General features: G+C 42.2%; 1 protein-coding gene across 1 annotated transcript in view; it reads left to right on the plus strand.

Annotated features, from left to right (window-relative positions):
* Positions 1-26,878, plus strand: part of si:dkey-237h12.3 (teneurin-3) — a 515,809-nt gene that overhangs the window by 398,505 nt on the left and 90,426 nt on the right. The window contains 3 exon segments of the mRNA XM_034182118.1: positions 6,779-7,040; positions 9,034-9,301; positions 11,941-12,084. Of these exon segments, the coding sequence (XP_034038009.1) occupies positions 6,779-7,040; positions 9,034-9,301; positions 11,941-12,084 (674 nt within the window).

A 26,878-nucleotide genomic window follows, 5' to 3' on the forward strand; every position in this document is an offset into this window, starting at 1 on the left:
TTGAGCTGAGTATTCCATTAACTTTAACTAGTAATGACTTCATGACTTTCTTTGCTAACAAAATTTTAACTATTGGAGAAAAAATTACTCATAACCATCCCAAGACGTATCGTTATCTTTGGCTGCTTTCAGTGATGCCGGTATTTGGTTAGACTCTTTCTCTCCGATTGTTCTGTCTGAGTTATTTTCATTAGTTACTTCATCCAAACCATCAACATGTTTATTAGACCCCATTCCTACCAGGCTGCTCAAGGAAGCCCTACCATTATTTAATGCTTCGATCTTAAATATGATCAATCTATCTTTGTTAGTTGGCTATGTACCACAGGCTTTTAAGGTGGCAGTAATTAAACCATTACTTAAAAAGCCATCACTTGACCCAGCTATCTTAGCTAATTATAGGCCAATCTCCAACCTTCCTTTTCTCTCAAAAATTCTTGAAAGGGTAGTTGTAAAACAGCTAACTGATCATCTGCAGAGGAATGGTCTATTTGAAGAGTTTCAGTCAGGTTTTAGAATTCATCATAGTACAGAAACAGCATTAGTGAAGGTTACAAATGATCTTCTTATGGCCTCGGACAGTGGACTCATCTCTGTGCTTGTTCTGTTAGACCTCAGTGCTGCTTTTGATACTGTTGACCATAAAATTTTATTACAGAGATTAGAGCATGCCATAGGTATTAAAGGCACTGCGCTGCGGTGGTTTGAATCATATTTGTCTAATAGATTACAATTTGTTCATGTAAATGGGGAATCTTCTTCACAGACTAAAGTTAATTATGGAGTTCCACAAGGTTCTGTGCTAGGACCAATTTTATTCACTTTATACATGCTTCCCTTAGGCAGTATTATTAGACGGTATTGCTTAAATTTTCATTGTTACGCAGATGATACCCAGCTTTATCTATCTATGAAGCCAGAGGACACACACCAATTAGCTAAACTGCAGGATTGTCTTACAGACATAAAGACATGGATGACCTCTAATTTCCTGCTTTTAAACTCAGATAAAACTGAAGTTATTGTACTTGGCCCCACAAATCTTAGAAACATGGTGTCTAACCAGATCCTTACTGTGGATGGCATTACCCTGACCTCTAGTAATACTGTGAGAAATCTTGGAGTCATTTTTGATCAGGATATGTCATTCAAAGCGCATATTAAACAAATATGTAGGACTGCTTTTTTGCATTTACGCAATATCTCTAAAATCAGAAAGGTCTTGTCTCAGAGTGATGCTGAAAAACTAATTCATGCATTTATTTCCTCTAGGCTGGACTATTGTAATTCATTATTATCAGGTTGTCCTAAAAGTTCCCTAAAAAGCCTTCAGTTAATTCAAAATGCTGCAGCTAGAGTACTGACGGGGACTAGAAGGAGATAGCATATCTCACCCATATTGGCCTCTCTTCATTGGCTTCCTGTTAATTCTAGAATAGAATTTAAAATTCTTCTTCTTACTTATAAGGTTTTGAATAATCAGGTCCCATCTTATCTTAGGGACCTCGTAGTACCATATCACCCCAATAGAGCGCTTCGCTCTCAGACTGCAGGCTTACTTGTAGTTCCTAGGGTTTGTAAGAGTAGAATGGGAGGCAGAGCCTTCAGCTTTCAGGCTCCTCTCCTGTGGAACCAGCTCCCAATTCAGATCAGGGAGACAGACACCCTCTCTACTTTTAAGATTAGGCTTAAAACTTTCCTTTTTGCTAAAGCTTATAGTTAGGGCTGGATCAGGTGACCCTGAACCATCCCTTAGTTATGCTGCTCTAGACGTAGACTGCTGGGGGGTTCCCATGATGCACTGTTTCTTTCTCTTTTTGCTCTGTATGCACCACTCTGCATTTAATCATTAGTGATCGATCTCTGCTCCCCTCCACAGCATGTCTTTTTCCTGGTTCTCTCCCTCAGCCCCAACCAGTCCCAGCAGAAGACTGCCCCTCCCTGAGCCTGGTTCTGCTGGAGGTTTCTTCCTGTTAAAAGGGAGTTTTTCCTTCCCACTGTAGCCAAGTGCTTGCTCACAGGGGGTCGTTTTGACCGTTGGGGTTTTACATAATTATTGTATGGCCTTGCCTTACAATATAAAGCGCCTTGGGGCAACTGTTTGTTGTGATTTGGCGCTATATAAAAAAATTGATTGATTGATTGATTGATTGATAAGGGAAGGATTAATTTACATCATGTTTTAGGAAACCACTGGCTTAGGTGACTTTGTTGGGGAGGAAAGGTTTATTGCCCTTGAATTTGCAGACGATGTGTGATCTTGGTAGAATCGATGGATTCTGTGAATGCAGAACTTGAGAAGTTGGGTGAGGAAATGGAGTGTTTGGGTTTGCAAGTGTCCTGAGTCAAGTTTAAGATCCAGGGTTTCAGTGACTTCCTGGACGTGGCCAACAATGCATACAGATACGCTGTAGATCAGATAGGATTTTATTGATCCCTTGGGAAGATTCCTTCAGGGAAATTGAGGTTCCAGCAGCATTGTATAGCAGCACACAGGGTAAGAAGCACACAGTATCAAAAGTGAAAGTAAAAAAGAAAAACAGTTTGCAAATATAAATACAGGATATAAATACCATACATACTGATCAATATTGGTTTACTGGCTACTACTGTTCCTCTCCTTCCCATCCTCTGTCTTCCTGTTACTCCTCGCTCTGAGTGAGGAGGAGTAACAGTCTGATGGACAAAGGAGTTTTTCAGTCTGTTGGTCCTGCACTTGGGAAGGAGCAGTCTGTGGCTGAAGAGGCTCCTTTGGTTGCTGATGACAGTGTGCAGAGGCTACCCCTCCCTGGGCCTGGTTCTGCTGGAGGTTTCTTCCTGTTAAAAGGGAGTTTTTCCTTCCCACTGTCGCCAAGTGCTTGCTCACAGGGGGTCGTTTTGACTGTTGGGGTTTTTCCGTAATTATTGTATGGCTTTGCCTTACAATATAAAGCGCCTTGGGGCAACTGTTTGTTGTGATTTGGCGCTATATAAATAAAATTGATTTGATTTGATTTGACTGGCATCGTCCATAATGTCCAGCAGTTTGTCCAGTGTTCTCTTCTCTGCCACCGTCACCAGAGAGTCCAGCTTCATGCCAACCACAGAGCCAGCTGCCTGATCAGTCTGTCCTGTATGTACTGAAACTGTTGTTTCTGTCGCGACGTTCACTTATATTTGTCAGTAACGTTCGTGTCTCTGGGTTCCCTGCATTTTAGATCGAGAGATTACAGATTTGGGACGTTACCAGACAGAGGTGGTTGGAGATGCTGATACATTTGCAGGAGAATGAAGATTCAATCTTGAAGGTCTTCATGCTTCCTGTCTTTCTACACAGTTACAAGACTTAGACAGTAATCTAATGCAACAACTGGTTGTCTTTGGTACTTAGTTTCTTTGGAGGAATAACATTGTGTCACACAACCGTAAGTTATGACATTTTGGTCATGCGACATGTTGCTCTGTGCATGATCCAGCACAAAGGTGCATCACTGTTGAGGATGCCAGTGGCTGGAGAAGGCTAACGACACATATGCGTATCACCTGGCTGCAGCAGATAGATGGTTACTTTCTAGATGTGGGATGGATTGGCTTCCTAAGTGGTTGACATGCAGCACACAGCATGGTTCAGTAGTGTGGTGGATGCAGTCATGTGCATCACCAGCACATGCTCCCAGCGGCTTGACGTGATGTTTTAGGGCATCGGAACACCACTAATATGAGTTGAGGCACTTATGTTTTTCTGCTTGGGCGCACCGGCCAAACTGTTAATACCTAATAGAAAAGTCTTTTGTGAGAACTCATACACACTGATTTCCAAGCTCAAATACACAGGATTTGGATTTTTTGTAGGCAGCTCAGCTCTTGGCCACAACCTTTGCCCTCACCACAGTTTTGCTTGTGGCACACTGGCTGCTATCCCCAGCCTGGAATAGGAAAATGCCATCCGACAGTTGCAGAGTTGTCCTGGCAGTTGTCCAAAAAGTGCTCAGGATAAATCGAAACAACAACACGTCGTGCCCTACAACAATTTTTCATGCAAATGTCACAGTGGAGGAGGCCATTTTGAGAAGTACTGTTTAAAATGCATTGAATCAGCAAGGGTAGAATCAATCTGCCTGTGGTGTAGTAAAACACGGGATTACTGTCTGACCTTCTCCTGCTGTTGCTGCAGACGAGTCTTTAATAATGGGGGTGCAAACACGTACAAGAAAACCACGTGTCAGATATGTTACAGAAAGAGGTGGCGTCATTTTGGAGCTTTATTACTGCAGATGGTGGCGAGAGATGATCAAATTCAGCAGATAGAAGCTGTGTTTATATGTTGTCAATGTGGAATAAAAAGGCTTATGAGTGGCAGACAAACTGTACAGCTGTTGTTGTGAAGCACAATCCTGGATTCCCCGGATAGCAGAGGATTAGCTGATTTCTTCAGATATTCCTCCCTGTAACTCTTGTGACAAGGAGCGTGATAAATGACTGGGGATAATCACGCTTGGTTAGCCAACAGAACCGCTCAGTGTGTTATGGGTTGGGGGAGAGGTGGGGAGCACCATCAAAGCCTGTTTTCTTGCAGCTGGGAGCTCCTTCCACCCCCAAAAAACCCTCCTGTCCAAAGTGGAGAGCGCTCTGGAAACTGTTTTAGGTCAGCTTGGACGCTACCGCGTGTCCGTGTGTCACCAACTGCAGGTGTGTGTGCATGCATGATGCCTTTACCCCCTGGGTAGCAGAGCTCGCCAGACATATAGAGCAACACTTCAAAGGGCTGCCCTTCATTTCCAAACCGATAACTTTCCCTTCGTAACGTCGTCCTAATTAAAACCATTTCACCAGAGAAAAGTCCCAAGACTCCGAACCAAATTCAACCAGAAAGTGTCTTCTCGCACCATGCTTGATTAAACAAAAGTAATAAATTAGATTCAGTCAGTGGTAATGTTATATTGAAGACAGTGCAGACATTTGATAAGGGGAAGTTCTTTCTTCCATTGAAAAACTATTATCAGATTTCTTTTACTTTTCTTCACTATGTTAATACCTTTTACTAAAAGCTGAATTCTCAAAACCTCATTACTCAGGGGGCCTTGGGTTCTTCTTCTTCTTCTGTTTCTTCGTCTTCTTCATTTTTTTCCAATGCTGTGGGGTATCAGCCCACTCTTGTTCTTCACACTGTTGAACATTGTTGTAATTCTGCTGCTGTAAGCTCAGATACCTGCAGTTACTCTGGAAAGAAAAGCAGTGGAAAAGGAAAAAAAAAAATGTCTTGAAAATACACAGGCTTGACATGACATGACTTAAATTCCAATTTTTCAAATGCTTTCACTGACTCTGCTGTATTTTAGATAAGATCAATCTGACTGATTTTCTGCTGGTTTCCATTGCCATCCAAATTGCACAAATTGAAGTAGCCAATTAAAAGTACACTTAATGGAAACATGTATTTCAAAAATTCGCCACGATACCATCATAACATAAGTATCATAACTGAAAGTAAAAAACAATTTGCAAATATAAATACACAAACATAAATACCATAAATACTGCTTGCTACTGGCTTACTGGCTGCTACTGTTCCTCTCCTTCCCATCCTCTGTCTTTCTGTTACTCCTCCTCCTCCTGAGTGAGGAGTTGTACAACCTGATGGCTAGAGGGATAAAGGAGTTTTTCAGTCTGTTGGTCCTGTACTTGGGAAGCGATAATATAGTGATAGTTAAAGCTATTTCCCACAAATACACAAACACTGAAAAACTTCCGGCCATTCTGGCCTCATACAAGATGTCAGATGAAAATATCACAGAAACAAGCTTGATATCCACTGTAGTCTTTTTTATTATTATTATTTGACTCCTGACAACCAATAAACAGCCCCTAGCACAAATATTTGGTATCAACAACAGTTAACTTCATTTGCATAATCTGCAGATAAACCACAGGATGATGGTTACTGCTGGTCAACAGTCAACATGCCATGTTGATGTAACATTTTCTGATTTAAGCAGCATTATACACCAAATCTGGAAATTCACTCATTTAAATCTTTTTGTTATTGAGCCAGTGTCCGTGGGTCTGGTGAACCCACTGCATTTTGGGGTTCTTAATTCAACACGATCAAGTAACTTTATGTTAATATACCCAACAGATGTGTACTTAATTCCAATTAATTAGTTACAAATATTTTTCTTTTAATAAACAATGAAAACAGGTCTCACAAACCTGAACACCAAGGCTTAAGTAAACCTTTCAGTTTTGGATTTTAATGTGAACACCAAAAATACTTTAATTACTTTTGGAAACATATTTTAACATATATTTGAAGATTTATAATTTTTAAATACACATTACAGTGTATTATTGCTTGTGAAAAGTGTTTTTAATGGATTTTTTTTTTTTAATTAGGCATAATTTGGTTTGAACTGGTCTTGTCTGTCATTTAAGACTATTTAGATGTGTTATTTATTTTTGAACAGTTTAAGTAGCTTCAAATCAATTGGAAACTTTTAAAAGCTGTATTCTTTGGCTAAATTTGTTAAACCGGTTTTCACACATTTTCATATTCAAATAAATATCTTTCAGTTTCAGGCAGAATATGTAGATTTGTGTCCATGCATCTGCAGGAGACTGTTTTGGGAAATTGGTGCTGTTTTACACATTTCTCTGTTGCTATCATGAAGTCGGATTGTACAGCAGGAACATGAGCCTTGACAAAAAAAAAAAAAAAGTTGCAATGGCCAGTAGATGTTTCGCACTGTTATTAGTTCAGATAAAAATCTGAAATAATGCCTTTCTGTTTTCATGTGTGAAGGTTTGACCTGTTGGTCAACGGCGGCGCGTCTTTGACATTGAGTTATGAGCGTGCCCCATTCCCTACGGTGTATCGCACAGTATGGCTGCCCTGGAACGTTTTCCATGTGATGGACATTGTCGTGATGAAGCGAGAAGAGAACAACATCCCAAGCTGCTATCTGACCGGCCTGATAAGGCCTGACCCCCTCATTGTGGCCACACCCCTCTCCACTCTCTACAAGACCTCCCTTGAGGATAGTCCCATCATCCCTGAGACCCAGGTGACACGACAGACACAGTTAACTTTGTGTTCAAGAGCTCTAGAACTGTATGAAATAATGAATTAACATACTCTGTATGGGGTTTGAGCATCTACATGTAGGTAGCAATTCAATTTGGGGAATATCATTCCATCCAATCAAGAAGGGAAATGGCATTGAGAGTAGCCATAGACAACTTACTAAATGGTGTTTTGAAAATTAATTAGATTTTTTTTCTAAACTACCACACATGATTATTTTACTTGTGTTAGCACCTTGGTTTAGCTGGCTAGCCACCTTGGTGGTCTTGTAGTACTGCTCTGTGTGATAGCTTATAGCTATTCTGCTCTACTGAATTATTAAAATTCTAAGAAATATGTAACTTTACAGGTGTAAGGTGTAAAAATTATGTCGTGGCAATTTTTATCGGTCTCTGTCTGTCCATCTCTCTGTCCTTCCATCCCAAAAAGGGTGTAAGTGTTCTGAAATAAGCTCCTCTCTGAGTTTTAAGAAGAATTTCGTGAAACCTGGTACAAGTCCTTGTTATAGGTTGGCAATACACACATTATAATATCGTTCAAGTTGGGTCCATTTTACCTGAGTTATGGACCATGATTAACAAATTTAGACTGTCAGTTTCATGAGTGGGTGCCTGCATTTTGAAATCAACTCCTCTCACATTTTTAGAAGACATTTTTGAAAACTTGGTATAATTCCTTGTTATAGGTTGGTAATATGCATTTTTAATATCATTAGAGTTGTGCTCATTTTAGCAGAGTTATGGCCTGTTATTTCCCAAAACGCTATATATATATATATATATATATATATATATATATATATATATATATATATATATATATATATATATATATATATATATAATTTTTTTCAGCTTAAGTCGTTTATGGATTTCAGTTTATGGATCAATTACTGCAGGAACTCTTGATCGCAGACCCGCTTTCACATTTTGTGAGACCCACTTTCACGTTTTGAGAAATATTTTTTAGTATTCACGTTTTGCAATTAACAGTTTGCTTATAATTCATGATTTGCAGCTGATTCACATTTTGGGGGATAACAGGCCATTGATTAACAAGGCTAGACTCCATCAATTTCATTCTTGGGTGCCTGCATTCTGAAATCAACTCCTCTCACACTTTTAGATGGAATTTCATGTAACTTGAAACTAATCCTTGTTATTGGTTGATAATATGCATATTGCAATATTGTACAATATTGACACATTTTGGCAGAGCTATGGCACTTGATTAACAAACCTAGACACTGTCATTTTCATGAGTTGGTGTCTGCATTCTGAAAACATCTCCTCATATATTTTGTGATAATTGGTACCAGTCCTTGAAATGTTATCAGAATATAGCAAGCACTTGTAAAACAGCATTTGCCAGCGGGGGATATTGTGCTTTTAGAGCACTCTTACTTTGTCGTTAGATGTCACTCGAGCCTTCTCGGCCACTCCTCCCCAGCCCACAGTTCACAGAGGGACTGCTGCTTCTTTCTCTGCACAGGAAGTCATTAATCAACTAAATGTTTCACAGGAAATATTCATTTGCTGGTATATTAATGTGTAATATGTCTTTTAGGACACTTTTAACAACACAGTAGTTGCAGCACCAAGCTTCTGGCACCATCTATTTCAATAAACTGATGTTAAAAGCCTTTCCAAATAAAAAGCAGAAACAAACGGGCTATGAACCTCAGGAATCGGACTGTATTTAATGAGAAAATGTTGCATATGTGTATCCATAAAAACATCACTTCAAAAATCCTAGTCAAGCCACATTTCACTTCCTAAATGTAAACATTTGTCTTGAATTGTGCTCAAATGGACATTAACTCTGTTCCCTAACAATATGGAAATTATAAAAATCACTCCCTTAATACTACTTTTCAAAAAAAAAAAAATGTTGAAATTGAGCCACTTTCCTGCCTTAAGTCTGCACTCACACTGTGATCCTGGCACTAGCCTGACTGCTAATTAATATCACAGGTCCTTCATGAGCAAGTGGCCATACCGGGAAGCGACCTCAACCTGGTCTACCTGAGCTCCAGGGCAGCTGGCTACAAGCCCATCCTCAAGGTCCTCCTGACCCAGGACCGTCTCCCCTTTGGCCTGATGAAAGTCCACCTGATGGTGGCAGTCATGGGCCGACAGTTCCAGAAGTCCTTCCCTGCCTTTCCCGACCTCTCCTACACATTCATCTGGGATAAAACAGACGCCTACAATCAGAAGGTCTTTGGCCTGGCAGAGGCTGTGGGTGAGTTCCTGCTGTGAAGCTGCTATCCCGAGATGTTGTGTCAGCAGAGCATCAGCAGCTTCAGTGTCAGATGCTCACTTTACCTTCAGGCAGTGAACCTTGAATGAACTTTGAAGATTGATTTTGCTTAATGAGTATTTTTATATTTGTAATTGAAGACTGTTTAGCTAGGGACTTCTTTTGTAAATAGCAGATGGTGTGAAATCCTGAATTCCCACAATACTGCATTTTTTGAAGGCCACTTGTTTGCTGACATATTTGTTTTGCATGTATGATATTTCAGCATCAGTGCATCTACAAAATATTGCAGAGGATGCAGCGGCCTGAAACATTTGAGGAGGGAGTCAATAGCTATAAGGAAATTAGAGTATAAATGGCCAAATAATTCCCTCTATCTTATGATTTGATAATTAATTAAAATATTCTAAAGTAGCTACAGCTTAAAGTCAGTAGGCTGCTTTGACAATAAATTAATTGCTTTTGCGTAGTGAGCAAAAAATAAAACTTGTCATGTTACAGATTCTTCAATATCATAAATATGGTCACATGTACTAAACCATTTGTAATTAAATATCTTGTGTTTTTTAGTCAGTTGAACAGATATAACTTTTAGTTATAGTGGGGACCTTGATCTATGGAAAATTAAAATGTATTTATTTATTAAAAATTCTGGCATAATATAATAGACTGAAAATCCAAATAATTATTAGCTGTAACTTTAACTTGCAGCAAAATGAATTACAGATAATTTAAATTAAGAAAAAATAAATACATTTATAACTTTTTCCTAGAATAGTAATTTCATTATTTTTAGAACATGCTTTAGTCTATGATATTTGTTGGAGTGTGAGCAGAATACTTAAAAACTAGTGCACACAAATTTAGAGCAAACTTTGAAATAAATATCACTAAATAGCATTTTATTATTATTATTATTATTCATTACCATGGAAAAAAGAATAAAAACAAATGAAAAGAAATTAAAAATAGTCAGTCATTTCTGGATAAACAGGTGGATTCAGGAAACTTCTTATTTTGTAAAAAAAATAAAAAAAAATAAAAATGCAATTTTACTCAAATAAGTTTGCATAAAATTTGCTGAAAATTATAACTCTTGCTAGAATTACACACCATTACATTTTGAGTGAGTGCTAACAAAATATTCAGATCATTATGCAACATTTGCTTCTTAATATTGTGAAATAGGGCACTTCATTTCCAAATTGATTTTCACAAACCAAAGTATTCAGAAATCAAGGGTTGTTTTGGGACTCGATGTAAGTAAACACACTCATACCTGCTCTTATACTTTTTGCTTGTGCATTTAGACAGCTTCATATTATGTACATTTTCAACAATTTGATATACAATTAGTCATGATGGGTCTTAAAAAGAGATAATACAACTGGTAGACAGTAGCAGAGGTGGTGGCCAAGTGGTTAAATGCGCTTGTTTCCAGAGAGGAAGGTTTCCGTTTCAAGACCACCCTTCCCATTCTCCATGGGAATGTGGAGTTGTATCAAGAAGGGCATCCGGCATCAGACTTGTGCCAAATCTCCATGCAGATCCACCTCTGATCTGCTGTGGTAACCCACAAGGGAGAAGCTGAAGAGACTTGCATTACAATTTGTAGAGCATAAAGCCTGTTGATATTGAAGTGATGCACCCTTCAGTAAGACCATTATCAGGTCTCCTTATGTATTTTGAGTCTAAAACAATTTTCTGAGTTAAATTTTACTTGTATAATTTCTTTGTGCACAGTCATAGAGTTGTATTTTGGAGATGTTTAACTTGAAAAGTATGTAAATGTAAAAGTAGGTGAAAAGTGATGCCTTTAGTCGTATTCTATAATATTTCTGTACAACTACATACAACTGTAACAGATCTCACTGGAGATCCTAATGTATCACGACCCAAATCACCCAATGTTACAAAATCGAAAACATGTTTGAAAATTTTTGGTGTGTCTGCTTTAAAATGGACAGTATCTGTTCCACACCATGCCCAACATGAAAATTAGTTCATTAGTTCTTTGTGTAATTCTGCTTACAAACCCACCACAGAGATGTGGATCAATCAAAGGTATAACCTCCTCAACATTGAAAATAATGCATTTTAACATTAAACAACAAAAAGCAGTCAGTAAAACGATGAGGTTCTTGTCTCGTTGTATTTGTTTTTTTAAAGTATATATGAATGTCAGAGCACTTCAGTTAAGGTGTTTTACAGAAAAATACCTCAGTCCTGACAATCAACCGCATTCTCTTATGACTGCAACCATATCACAGTGTTTATGATTACAATGGGCTCCGTCTCGGCCTTTACTGTTGGAATAACTCTAACTTTGCATGCTATTTCTGCGCCGTGGTTGATTTGCTTTTGCACAAGATAAAACAAATGAGAAACGAGCACAAAAACACAAACTATGCAGGTGTGACGCAGAAACCCCACTGGCCTTCTAAAGTCATCCCAGCTGGAGAAAATGACAAAGTCAAAGAGAAATGAAACCAACAAATAAGAGAAACAGCCATAGAGCGTGCTGAATGTCTGACAGACTGCAAGGCTCATTGCTGTCATGAGTGTCTGGTACGGAGGTTACAACCTTGCTCACCGTAGGTATCTGCCATCATTACTTTCAGTGTCAGTGGGATATGAATACGAGTCCTGCCTTGATGTGGTGCTCTGGGAGAAGAGGACAGCAATGCTACAAGGCTATGAAGCGGATGCCTCCAACATGGGAGGGTGGATGTTAGACAAACACCACATCCTGGACATTCAGAATGGTAAGAGCCCGAAAAGGAGAGAATGTGGCGTGCATGTGCGTCTGTCGGGCAGAGATACGTGGCGTCTCAGCCTAATGGACAGGTGGTCTTTACCCTGAATCACTGCAGTAAATACCTGAATTTAAATGAAATATGGTTCGTCATCCCATCTGCAGATAATAGAGGAGAGTTTTGAAGGGTCGATCCTTCACGGTAATGACAGAATAAATCAGCCGGAAAGACATAGGGGTGCAGAGTGCGCTACCATTCCGCACGACTCAGCTATTTTAGCAAGAGGACGGCCTCTCGCCGCTCAGGAAGGCGTCCGGCTTTGCTTAACAGGCATCACGTTTAATTCCTCACATTAAATGAATATAGCAAATGCACTTCTTGCTCTGACATCAATCAGAATCACTTTTATCGCCAAGTACAACAAATACACGCTGGGGTTGACTTTGTCATGTTGGTGCAGCGACGCGTCGGAAGGCCGGACCTCGGATTCCAGAGGAAGGTAAAACATGAATAATGAAGCTGTCAAATATCTGTCCAGCAAGTGGGTGGGCACTGAATTAGAGCACAAGAGGTCAAGCAGCATAATCTGGAGAATTCAGTGCAGCGGTCAGTAATATCAGAGCAATTACAGGATGCGCGCCTTCGGGTTGTGCACACTGTCAGCTTCCCAGGCTGCTGTTTTGACATTAAACCCACTCCAGCTCACAATTGTTGTTCCAGTTGTCCAAAAGATTTTATATCCCTTTCATCTTGGAAAAAAAAATGGGTGAGATGACGCTTATGACCTTCAGCAGACTTTTTAGTCTCACTGACAGATTGGAGCTTGTGCACCGATTTGGATGAGTGGGTGAGAATGGTTTGTTATTGTCTGGTTTGTTATTAAATCAACCTTAAAAAAAAAAAAAAGCAATTCATTTGTGTAGCTCATTCATTCATTTATATTTGTATCATTGTCAGAGAAATATTAATGATTTAGTTTAATGAAAAACTGGAGGAGGGCTGTGAAATGGGCGGATATGATGGATAAATAGAGGGATAGATAAGACAGAAATTGGTTGATACTGTCTGTGGATGATAAATGGATAGATGGATTGAGCTGTGTGAATCAATTAAAAAGGTAAGTAATCACAATTTTCTCTGTAATTAAGTGCAATTAATCACACCTATAAATGACACCTTAAAACTTCATTTTCGATCTATATAAACATTGACTCTCTGTGTTGATTACAATCAACACAAAGGAAGTGTATTTTAATTGTTTAACTTAAATTATCACCTGTGACATAGAGATGATCCATTTTTTATTGACTACAACAAAAGATGTACGTGATCCAAAGACAAACTGAATTTCAAAAAGGCTCAGTGAACATAAAGTAATCAAGAGATGACAGAGATGAGCTACAAACCTGATTTAGGACTATGAAAGAAGTCTTTATTTTACATTTTACATAACATAAGGTACATATAACAAACTGTCAGATATCTCTACATTGAACCCAACCTACACATAGTTGTACACAATCCAACCACTTGGAGCAGACATGATTGTAATTGTATTTCAGATTTTCATCTGTTTGGATTGATGTTCTAATATGAACTCTTGAACCTAATTTAATATATATTTATCAGTTAAACTGATAATTATGAATGTGATGTAAAACACAGTGAGTTTGACTAGTAGCCAACTAATTACGTAAATGTGCTCAACTAACATGTTAACGCCACAGTAAGTTAGTTATTTTATATTAAAACCGTAATCCAAATGGATGGAAATCTTATATGTATTTTAAAATGCATAAGTCTTAAACATTTGCGTCATTGTTATTTTTTGAGTGTAGGTTTGAGATTCTTTATTTTAGGTCTTTGTGTGTGCGTGTGCGTGTGTGTGTGTGTGTATGTCTTTTGTTACTATCTTCATGACAAGGTCAATTAAGGGACCAATTGCCTTATTTGAATATGTTCTCGGCTCTTGTCTCACAGAGTGGACTAGACCTAATTATCCAATAAATATTTTACTCTTTTTTTAAGCAGCATCAAAAAGCAAAAATTTAAATAAATGGTTGATGAGCAAACTATGTGTATAATACAGATGCATTTGCATTCATGTTTTTGTAACCCTTATGCATTTTTTTGTGTGTGTGAATTTAGGCACAGCTATACATACGAGTATTGTGAAGGGGTGTAGCTGACTCCTTTGTTTCTCCTTGTAACCCCATTTTTGACATTACAACACTATGAACTGTGGGTAATTCCCTTTGCCAGAGAGTGCAGAAATGCCCACTTATATGAAGTGGGCAAAAATGGGTGAAAATGTCTGTCTGCGAGCTTTTGTGCACTTGGTCTGGACGCATTTCAAAGTCTGTGATTCCATGAGGGTGAACATTGGGACTGGGACACTATCTTAGTAAAGGGAAGTGAAAGGAACCTAAGTGTAGTGTGAGTGTTTTGATGGTGGGAGGAAACTGAAACTGGATGTTGGAGGAATCAAACCTCCTTGCTGTAAGGCGAGACCACGAACCACGATTCCACTGGTCACTCAAATCTAAGAGAAAATGAGGGAAAAAGTGCTTCAAGAATACACTGCATGTGGCAAAATGCTTCAGATGTAAAACTTAAACAGTTTCCCCACTTCCCAAATGAATTATTCAGATATTATCAAATCTCATTAACATTTCAGGAAATGGTAATGAAAAGAGCACATTAGAATATTTTTTTTTTACTGAAATAACATTTTCGAACTTGAGGGTTTGGGGGTGGGGGGGCTCTCATCACAGAGATCTCAGGGTGTACCCCGTCTCCCTTTCTCATCCAGTGACTGTTGGGATAGGCTTCAGCACCCCACGGGGCAGTGCATGTGTGAGGGAGGGGAGTTGTGTGTGTGGGGGGGGGAATGCCACGTACATACACACACATGAATCTGATTTATTTTGTCTTCTTTATGAGGTCTGTTAGAAAAGTATCTGACCTTTTTATTTTTTCAAAAACCTGATGGATTTGAATCACGTGTGCTTGCATGAGCAAACCTTGAACCTTCGTGCGCATGTGTGAATTGTTTCACGCCTGTCGATTGCGTCATTTGCTGGCAAGCAGCCTTTGTGTGAGGTCGTGTGTAGTGCTCTCTGCAGATTTTCATTGCAATGAAATGCATTCATTCAATTGCAATTGCAATGGTTTCCACCTGGCTGTCGCCCAGTTTCTGGCAAAATTTGATGCAGTAGCGCTGCTCCAGTCGTTCCGCCATTTTCCTTGCAATGAAAATCCCCTGAGAGCACAACACACAACCTCACACAAAGGCTGCTTACCAGCAAATGACGCAATCGACAGGCGGGAAAAAATTCACGCATGCGCACAAAGGTTCAAGGTTGGCTCATGCAAGCACACATGATTCAAATCCATCAGGTTTTTGCAAAAAATAAAAATGTCAGATACTTTTCTAACAGACCTTGTATATACTGAGACAACTGTATATGTCTGTATATATGTCTCTGTCTTGTCCAAACGGCAACTCGGAAATGTGTCAAATTTGGCACGCATACACTGACATATGGGGAGTGACACAGGCTATTTAGCACTTTAGTAGTAGTAGTAGTAGTAGTAGTTGTTGTTGTTGTTGTTGTTAATGGGAGAGACACTTTTCTGCTGCAGAATTCAGACAAACTTGGCAGACACATACTTTAATATATGGGGCGTGGCCTTGCCTATTAAGCACTTTAGTAGTAGTAGGTGTACTAGTAGTAGTAGTTAAGGGCAGAGACACTTTTGTACTACATCATCATTGGTAAGTGTGCTAAAATGTTGGTGTCAAACTTTTCTATTCTGTTCCTTTTTGCTTTTAACTCTTCATTTTGCAAGCAACAGTAGTAGTAGCAGTAGTAATAATAGCAGTAGTACTAGTGATAGCAGCTGTTTTTTTGTTTGTTTTTTTTGGGAGGCAGCTTTAGTCACACCCTAACAGTTCTCTGGAGTCCGGGATAGGTGGGAGGTGTAATTTTGTTGGTGAAAATGAAGTTTTCAGTCTCTGAATCAAACCATTCTGGTTGGCAGTATTCTCTTATAAGGTCAAGTCAAGTCAAGTCTGGTATTATGCATTAGTACTGCGCTTCGCCGCATCAACAACCCCATCGAACCACCTTAGGGTCCTGGATGGCCACCACCCAGGCAGAGAACCGCTCCATTCCCACATCTCTAAAGGTCAATGGTTGAGTGAAATTTTATCTGAGCAACATCCCTGCCACGATTATCACCACTTTCATAGATTTTCTATTTTTCACTTTCAATAAATAGTAGTTGACTGAATATGCTGAATGCGCTGGTGTTTAAGCGAACAAACGCTCCTCTTCCTGGTTATTATTACATTTGTGATGATAGTACTACTGGTTTTGGCTGGATTGATTTCTCTTTGAGCCAAAGAGTCTGGGAAGATTCCTTGATGCTTCCTACAGTGATTGCATCACTGCCGAGAAGCTTGGCATAGCTATCATTGATTTTTATTGATTTAATTCAGCTGTATTTTCATCATCGGGCGAGACTAAACAAGAAGTGCCTCCTTTTCCAGGTACATAATATTTGTGCCTCAGTTAGAGGTTAATTTTCTGAAAAATTAATACTCCAGCTTCACATTTCATCATCTTGAGGAAGATTCATTTGAAATAATTATCATTTTTTTCATTTAAATGTAATGAGATACAGCAAGAATTTGAAACTTTAATAACTTTACAACGTGTGGTACAGAATCTCATTTTAAGATGAAATGTTCTTTTCTGCGGCTACAGCACTTGACTTGCAGTCATCTCGATAGAAGGGCAGCTGCTAACATTAACAAGTGTTGCCTTTGCAGAATCCTCCTGTGTTCAGAGTTCTGCTGCACGCCTGCACCTCTTTTTCTGATTCTCTATCTATATTGGGAGAACTGCAAAGCAGTCAATTACTCAAAAAGCGAGGCTATTTTAGCTACCAGAGGAGCTTTCTTTGCGGGAATAGATGGAATTCAGTTTTAATACTGCTTGAATAGAACGTTTTATATCCGAAGGTGCATATACTAAGTGTTGCAACAGAACACGTGTGTTGCCTCAGTTGACATTGTGTACTTTAATGTATTCTGAAACGTACATGACTGTGTATGTATGCTGACTGTGCTCCCATGTCTCTACTGTGTGTCCCTTCTCACGCTCATAGAAATGTTATGCTCTACGCGCCCACATCTTTTATGCTGCATTCGTTGTCAGGGACGTGTGCGGCATTATCAGCCTTCTGACTAGGGATGGGTATAGATAAGATTTTATCGATATCGATGCCATTATCGATTTCACTTATCGATCCTATTCTTTATTGATTCGCTTATCAATACCTCCTGTGAATTTTCTGTGTACTAAAAGTAGGCTTTGTAGGTTTTCCATGTCAACAACATTTTATTGAGTAAAAGTCAAATTGGTCACTGGATCCTAGATCTCTGGGACAGGTTCATCCAGGAGTCAGCAAGACCTTAATTAAGCCATTGTTTTGGTGATTAGAGATGTCCTCATGTGTTGTAATAAATATTCCAGAGAAAGGAAAGAGCTTCTCTCAGAATTTAGAAGAATAGGCCTGAAAGAAGATTCTGTTGGATGTATTTTAGACATAGGACCCACAGGTTAGGTGAATTGGAAACTTTATGATTGTCCACATCTCCCTTGTAAAAGAGATCTTGATCTTGATGGGTTAAATAAAGGTTAAAGTGAGAGGGGGAAGTGTTGACTTTTTAAATACTTGAAAGACACTGGACTCATCGAGAGGATTTAGTCCTGCTATAACGGACTGATGCAGAAGGTGGCAGCAATGCACCAGTAAGGATGTTGGCTGCCGTTAAATGCCACAGAAGAAGGGAGGGTGCATTTGATTTATTTCACAGGGGCGCATTTTGAGGTCAGAGTGCATTTCCACATTCCAAAATGCCTCAAGAAACCACAAAAAATACATAAAAGTACTTAATTTTACTCATATTTGTTGTCAGTGTGGGTAAATCTTTGGACCCGGACCAATTGAAAGTGCAGCTAATCTTGTTTCCTCAGTGGAGCGTGCACGAGACAAAAACAAACGTGTTTTCGTCATGGTGAGTGTTCTGAGGTACGTTATCGCCGACCACCAGCTCGCTCCGGCAAACTGTGAGCTTAAGAAACGATAAGGGAATCGTTAAGTAAAAGGGGTATTGATGTTGGTGGATCCAATCATCCATCCATCCATTTTCTTCCACTTTATCCGGAGTCGGGTCGCGGGGGCAGCAGCTCAAGCAAAGCCGCCCAGACCTCCCGATCCACACACACCTCCCCCAGCTCCTCCGGGGGAACCCCAAGGCGTTCCCAAGCCAGCCGAGAGATGTAGTCCCTCCAGCGTGTCCTGGGTCTTCCCCGGGGCCTCCTCCCAATGGGACGTGCCCGGAACACCTCTCCAGCGAGGCATCCAGGGGGCATCCGGAAAAGATGCCCGAGCCACCTCAACTGACTCCTTTTGACGTGGACGAGCAGCAGCTCGACTCCAAGCTCCTCCCGAGTGACCGAGCTCCTCACCCTATCTCTAAGGGAGCGCCCAGCCACCCTGCGGAGGAAACTCATCTCGGCCGCTTGTACTTGCGATCTCATTCTTTTGGTCATGAGCCAACTCTCATGACCATAGGTGAGGATTGGAACGTAGATTGATCGGTAAATCGAGAGCTTTGCCCCCCTACTCAGCTCTCTCTTCACCATGACGGTCCGATACAGCGACCGCATCACTGCAGATGCTGCACCGATCCGTCTATCGATCTCACGCTCCATCCGTCCCTCACTCGTGAACAAGACCCCGAGATACTTAAACTCCTCCACTTGAGGCAAGGACACTCCACCGACCTGAAGAGGGCAAAGCACCTTTTTCTGGTCGAGAACCATGGCCTCGGATTTGGAGGTGCTGATTTTCATCCCGGACGCTTCACACTCGGCTGCAAACTGCCCCAGTGCACACTGAAGGTCCTGATTTGACGAAACCAACAGAACCACATCGTCCACAAACAGCAGAGACGAGATTCTGTGGTTCCCAAACTAGACCCCCTCTACACCCTGGCTGCGCCTAGAAATTCTGTCCATAAAAATAATGAACAGAACCGGTGACAAAGGGCAGCCCAGGCGGAGGCCAACGTGCACTGGAAACAGGTTTGACTTACTACCGGCAGTGCGAACCAAGCTCCTGCTGCGGTCGTACAGGGACCGGATAGCCCTTAACAAAGCACCCCAGACCCCGTACTCCTGGAGCACCTCCCACAGGGTGCCCCGAGGGACACGGTCGAACGCCTTCTCCAGATCCACAAAACACATGTGGACTGGTTGGGCGAACTCCCATGAACCCTCGAGCACCCGATGGAGCGTGTAGAGCTGGTCCAGTGTGCCACGACCAGGATGAAAACCACACTGCTCCTCCTGAATCCGAGGTTTGACCATCGGTCGAATTCTCCTCTCCAGTACTCTGGAATAGACCTTACCGGGGAGGCTGAGGAGTGTGATCCCCCTATAGTTGGAACACACTCTCCTGTCGCCCTTCTTAAACAGAGGGACCACCACCCCGGTCTGCCAGTCCAGAGGCACTGTCCCCGATCGCCACGTGATGTTGCAGAGGCGTGTCAGCCAAGACAGTCCCACAACATCCATAGACTTAAGGTACTCAGGATGGATTTCATCCACCCCAGGAGCCTTGCCTCCAAGGAGCTTTCTAACCACCTCGGTAACTTCGGCCTGGCTAATGGATGAGTCCGCCTCTGAGTCCCCAGTCTCTGCTTCCTCTTCAGAAGATGTGATGATGGGATTGAGGTGATCCTCAAAGTATTCCTTCCACCACCCGACAACATCCCCAGTCAGGGTCAAAAGCTCCCCACCCGCACCATAAACAGTGCTGGTTGAGAGCTGCTTCCGCCTCCCGAGGTCGGACGGTTTGCCAGAATCTCTTTGAGGCTGACCGATAGTCCTCCTCCATGGCCTCCCCGAACTCCTCCCAGACCCAAGTTTTTGCCTCTGCGACTGCACGGGCTGCGGCATGCTTGGCCTGCCGGTACCTGTCAGCTGCCTCCGGGGTCCCACCTACCAACAAAGATAAGTGGGACTCCTTCTTCAGCTTGACGGCATTCGGGGATTGCCGCCGCGACAGGCACCAGAGATCTTGTGACCACAGCTACGAGTGGCTGCATCGACAATGGAGGTGGAGAACATGGTCCACTCGGACTCCATGTCTCCAACCTCCCCCGGGATCTGGGAGAAGCTCTCCCAGAGGTGGGAGTTGAAGACCTTGCTGACAGAGGGTTCCGCCAGTCATTCCCAGCAGACCCTCACGATATGTTTGGGCCTGCCAGGTCTTCCTCCCCTCCCAGCGTATCCAACTCACCACCAGGTGGTGATCGGTCAACAGCTCTGCCCCTCTCTTCACTCGATTGTCCGAGACAGGTGGCCGAAGGTCAGATGATACGACTACAGTGTCGATCATCAACCTCCGGCTCAGGGTGTCCTGGTGCCACGTGCACTTATGGACACCCTTGTGCTTGAACATGGTGTTCGTGATGGACAAACTGTGACTAGCACAGAAGTCCAACAACTGAACACCACTCAGGTTCAGATCGGGGAGGCCGTGCTTCCCAATCACCCCCCTCCAGGTCTCACTGTCGCCGCCCACGTGGGCATTGAAATCCCCCAGGAGAACAATGGAGTCCCCAGTCAGAGAGCTATCTAGTACCCCTCCCAGGGCCTCCAAGAAGGTCGGGTACTCTGCACTGCCGCTCGGCCCATAGGCCGAGACAACGATGAGAGACCTGTCCCCGACCCTCTCGTTCAATGGAGTGCACTCCAACACATGGCGACTGAGCTGGGGAGCAATAAGCAATGCGACCCCAGCTCTCCGCCTCTCCCCGTGGGCAATGCCAGAAAAATGAAGCGTCCAGCCCTTCTCCAGGAGTTGGGTACCAGAGCCCAAGCTGTGCGTGGAGGTGAGCCCGACTATCTCTAGTCGGTATCTCTCAACCTCCCGCACAAGCTCAGGCTCCTTCCCCCCCAGCGAGGTGACATTCCACGTCCCAACAGCCAGGGGCTGTGAGCATGGACCGGGCCGCCGGGCCACCCGCCCTCGACCGCCACCCAATCCTCTCTGCACCTGACCCCCAGGGCCCCCTCTGCAGGTGGTGAACCCACAGGAGGGCGGGCCCACGTCGCTGTTTTGGGTTGAGCCCGGCCAGGCCCCGTGGGCTAAGGCCCGACCACCAGGCGCTCGCGCTCGAGCCCCAACCCCAGGCCTGGCTCCAGGGTGGGGCCCCGGCTCCGCCATACTGGGCGACATCTCGGTCCTTGATTTTTTACTAGTCATGGAGGTTCTGAATCTGGTTCTGGATCCAATCATTTCTTATTGATTCTTAACAGGAACCGGTTTTTGATACCCATCCCTACTTCTGACCCATTACAAAAGGTTACATGGATGCAGGTGATAACGTTACAGTTGATATAATACTAATGTTAGTTGCTGATGCTACTTTCAACACACACCAATTTGAAGTATTCCCAGTAGAAGGCAAATGCTAAAGAGTAAAACGGTCCCACCTTAACAGTCTGTAGTGCACATTCTGTAGCACATAGTGCAACTGTATATGGGGTGCATCTGCCTGCACTTTGCTATTTACCATAAACTGTATATGTACTGGCCAATGCTTGCGTGATGTCACCCATAGGCTTTCTATAGAGACCCAGAACATTTGGTATGAAGCCCATATCTGGGCGTCACCATGTTGGCAGCACTGATTCTGGCGCCGTCACAATGAACTCATTAATGCATAAAGGGGTGGAGCTTGGGTGGCTCAGTGTGACAAAAGAAGCCTGGATGTGCCTCTGTCTTTGAGTCCAGGTAAGCTAACAGACTAAAGTCAGTTAAGGTGTTTATTAAATTGTATTTTTGGAGACTGTGCGGTTGTTGTCGTAACAGTTTTCTGTGGTGTGGGCATAAAAAAGTTAGAACTGCATATTTTCTCAGTAATCATACATTAACGGGACCTAATGGATGAAGTTACCAACAGCTGCTAAAATGCTAACACCGTTAGCATACAACAATGAATAATACGCAAATTTTACTCAGTGTAAATATTGCAGCAGAAACATGTTAGATGATCCGTTTGGATGTTTTACCACACAGGCGGTTGTAATTAAATCCTGATAACGACAGACACAGCCTCCACAACAGCTAGCAGCCACATCGAATGGACAGTGAGTTACCAACGTTAGGAGAGGTGACGATACTGGACTCTGCATCTGTCACTCAAAGTGATCATGTCTCCAGTTATACATATGTTTATGGCTTAAAACATTTTAAACTAAGAAGTTTGATGAAAATAAAATTGTTGTCATGGAGGTGGAAGCTATCAATATAGACAAAACGTTTTTTTGTTCGAGGCTGTAAAGATGTTTATTTCTGCTCTAAAGTTGGACATTTTAACATAGAATTGAATGGGAACCTGCTCACTTTTGGAACCATCCTCAAGTGGCCAGTCAAGGGACTGCAGCTTTTTTTTTTCTTCTTCCATTGGGGCTTCATCTGAAGCCATCGAAGCTTATCGCTTGCTATTTAAAACAATCATCTTGTCATTGTCCTGGACAGCAAATACCAAGGCAGACAGCCAGTCTTCTCCTTCCACTTGAGAATCTAAACATCTATCTGCTGCAGCCAGGAGAAACATCAGTGCCCCCTTGGCCTCCTGCAGCCTCTGGGTTCCTCAACCCCAAGGAACCTGCATGCTCACTCATGCCCACAGAAACACACCACCTGGTCAAACTGTCATAGCTGATGTCCATGCCCCCCCCCCCCAATGCAAGTGAGGTACTGGATGTGAAAATGACAATTGCATTGGTTGAAACTAGCGGTGAGACCTGTGTTGCACTGTGTGCTGCTTTTTGCCGGGTGTAAGATAGAGGTTTTCTTAAAGAGAGGCACGCACCTGTACTGCCGTGTTGAAAATGCCAAATTTGGATGGATGACGCTGGCCCAGAAACAGAGGTGATCTAGGTCAAATTGTCATTTCAGTGAAATATTAATCATCAAAGACTGTCCATAAAGTCACTCAACCTGTGCAGGATGACAGTTGATGGTAATAAAGCACAAGAAGGTAAAAAAAAAAATAACCCCCACCCTGGTTTTCTGCATGGGTGGTTGGTGTCTGGGACCCAGGCTGAGTCCATGGTGTGGTGAATATGGTAATGTGCAGTACCCGTGCACGCTACCAGACCTCACATCTCTCCCAGCGCTCACTGAGGTCCAATAGCTCAAGAGCAAAGCAGGATTCATACAATTTAACTTTGGACTAACATGTCTGCTTGATGAACAGCTAATTTTCTTGACATCCCGATGAAGCACTGATGCATGTTGAACTTCACACGTTCTTCTCCCTAAATAAATCTTGCTAACCTTGGTTTTGATAATCTTGCAGCAGCAGGACTGGGTATTACTTCACACAGCTCTGAGACAGAGTGTTCATGTATTTTGGAATCCATAGCTCAGGCATTCTGTCACAACGGTGTGCACAAAGAGTGCACTTCAAAAATGGAACTTTTGATGGCACTGTAGCACAAAGTCATTCTGAAACTCTTGCAGAAATGCAAGAAGAAAAAGAACTTCCTTTCCTTTTTTGACTCCTGTGCCAGGGGCTTGACAGTTGTTTTTCTCGCCATCTGTCTCAGACAAACCGGCTGTCAAATCCTTTCAAATGACAAAAATCCACATTCATTTATGTGCTCTCTGGAAAATCTTGACAACCACTTCCTCCTCCTTTTCTTTGACCAATCAATGCTTCATGGCTTGTATTGGCAACTGTTTGCATTTGCATGAAGTAAAATATAGCAGCCAACAGCTATTTTTAGTATATGTACTTGGTGGCTTAGTGCCATCCTATGCACAGAATGACGCAGTGCTCCCTCTGTGCTCTGCGCTTTTCTCTCCCCTGTTTAAGCCCCCAGTTTGACTGCTCATGCATGTTTAGTGAATGATTTTCTGAAACACATTTTGGTGAATTTTTCTATTTGGTTAAGACAATTCTTTGGGGATTGTCTGAGTATAATAAGTTTGATTTTCTGATTGAATTACTGTGGACCCAACAGGGCTCAGGGATCTGTTGTAGGCATGTGTTGATGAAGACCTGCCAGCCCTTTGGTCAGTCTCCAGAACTAAATTTCATGGAAGCTAATTGGTCCGCTGATGGTTTTCAAAGGTAGCTGCAAAGCTAATCCGCTAACAAAAATGTTAGCTTTGCTAATTAGCGGTTAGCAGATTAGCAGAACTCTGCCCACCACTGGTTATATATAAATATAAAAGTAGAGATACACTTACCTTTAGAAATACATCCAAAATCACATATTCAGGCCAAAAATGCCAGATCAGCTTTGCATTACAGTTACTGTCAGTGAAGCCTGTTTTTAAGCGTCATGAAACAGATGTTGACGTGTTTGCATGGTGCCATCTGGTTATTCCGTCAGTATAAAGTTGGATAAAATTGTCGAATAATGTCAAGCAACTGGTTTTTTTTTTTTGTCTTTTTTTTTTTTACAGCCATAATGATGCTCTGTCGGCTTCTTTGTTCAAAATGTAAAAGAATATACAGAGGGGCCCATTGCTGAACCCAATCTGTCAAACAATGGAAACATGGTGCAAAAGAACAGGGGGAAACATGTTTACTTTTGCCGCTGCTGGTGCGTTACCTTTCATCCCACCTGTCTCAAAGTATAACACACCCATCTGCAAAGATGTCATTGAGGCAAAATCACAGTTGGACTTGCTTTGAGGCATTTGTGATGGGAATAAGCATGCGGCATGCGTGATACATTAATGCACGCTGCAGCTTTTAATAGATTGAGCTGTGATGTGTGTCTGGTTAATCTGAACATTGTATGCTGCTGTGCATGAAAACCCAAAAGCTTGCATTGTCACCGCATACATGTGCATGGAAACGGCAATGACAGAAATAAAGCCCAGATGGCGTCAAGTTTTTCTTACACGGAAAAAGCTGCAGCCTCCCCGGGGCTTGTTTTTCCACACACTTCACTCGGTGCTATTACAGCAACGCCACCAAAAATAAATCGCAGAGTCTGACTAAATTTAACAGATTCGAAAAATAGTTTTGCAAACTTGTGCCGCTTTGTCTCATTTACGGCAGACTGACAGCAGCTTAATCAATTTGCCAAAAGCATTTCATGCTGCAATCCTGTTAGCTTAACCCAAAGATATGGCACTGTGCATGACTGTGAAATGTTTTTTGTTGGAAACTTTAGACTTCTAGTTTTTCCTGCGTTCACATCAAACGCATCATAACCTCATCTGTAATCCTGCGTCTTTGCTCTTGCACGTGCATTTGTTTTGATTGGAGCAGTTGTGAATAGGCGACAAGCTTTTTTCCTGGATTTTCTCGGTCCAAACTGAATTATTTAGTCTTGCCGTCAGACGTTTTTTGACATTTCAGATTTATGACCCTTGTGGGTCTTTGGGCAAGGAATGCAGTTCGATATCCTCAGTTGGCATGAAGATGAATCCAAATATCAGTGTTTGCCGTCGTAGCTGCTCCAATATTGATTCTTCAATGCCGTAAACCTTGACTAATGTCCTCGCCCCACGCGTTAGCACGTGGTGGGCCTCTGCCGCTGCACAGCGGTTGCTATCACTCTTTGTTGTGACTCCTGCTTCATTTTCACACCACTTGGACTCAACTGTGTTCCAGTAAAGAATTTCTCTCTCATCGTCTGTGGCAAAAGACTCCAGGAAAAGCCACATGCCCCCCCCACCCCTGCCTGTACGCTGGCGCCTGTCGAACTAGATAAGGCAAATTGCTGGTGTCTATGCTTTAGTCATGTCCTCCTGCCCCTCCTTTCCACATTACAAATGCTTTTTCCTCCAGCTGCAGCTTGTCTCTATCTGGGGTAACATAGCAGATTCTTATTGGACACAGCCAGAGTTCAGTGGCTCGGTATCGCACTGTACGGCTCACAGTTGAAGCGGCGAGACGTGTCCCGCTTGCTCTTAGCCTCTATCATGGCGGATCAGCGGGAGCTTGTGTGGTTTCCCTGAGAATGGCGCAGTGTAAAAGAGAACAAAGAAGGACGGGGTGCAATTAAGACACTCTTCTGCTCCTCCCCGACCAATCTCTGCGCTCGCTGTGTGTCACCAAGGTGACATTGCTCAAGGCGGTCTGTTTTTTTTTTTTTATCAGGTACAGAGACCCGGCCTTCCATTTGTATCATTAATCATTTTGGAAGCTGTGGTGTCGACATTAGAGCATTTTTCTTTCGCTACATGACTCAATTAGCCCTTTTATCAAGCAAATTATTGCCAGCTTTAATGACTCTTTCAACAAAGAATCAACTGGACAACGTCTAATCAGTGAACAAATGCCAGGGGCCAGATAAATATGCGAATATGCCATGTCTTATTTGTAGAACGTGATGTGAGAGCATACCGACGTACACACTGTAGCACGCTGAGACGTCATCATCTATAGCCGTGATTCTGAAATGTTACGAGCAGTTTATAATATCCACAAATGTAAAAAAAAAAAAATATATATATATATATATATATATATATATATACAGGGTTCAAGCTAGGATAAAATTTTAGCATAGTAGTAATGTCGAGAGAGCGAAGCGACCGGTGGGTGGGGTGGGGGGTGGAGGGGGAAGCTTTTGAAAATTCAAGGTAAAAATTGGCCATTCTAGGGGTACCCAAAGGGGAAAAGCCAGGTACGACAGCCCAAGTCCCTTCATCATGTCCAATCTCATGTGGGCAATCTCATTCT

The sequence above is a fragment of the Thalassophryne amazonica genome, chromosome 11 (assembly GCF_902500255.1).
Source record: "Thalassophryne amazonica chromosome 11, fThaAma1.1, whole genome shotgun sequence".
In the NCBI taxonomy this organism is placed as follows: domain Eukaryota; kingdom Metazoa; phylum Chordata; class Actinopteri; order Batrachoidiformes; family Batrachoididae; genus Thalassophryne; species Thalassophryne amazonica.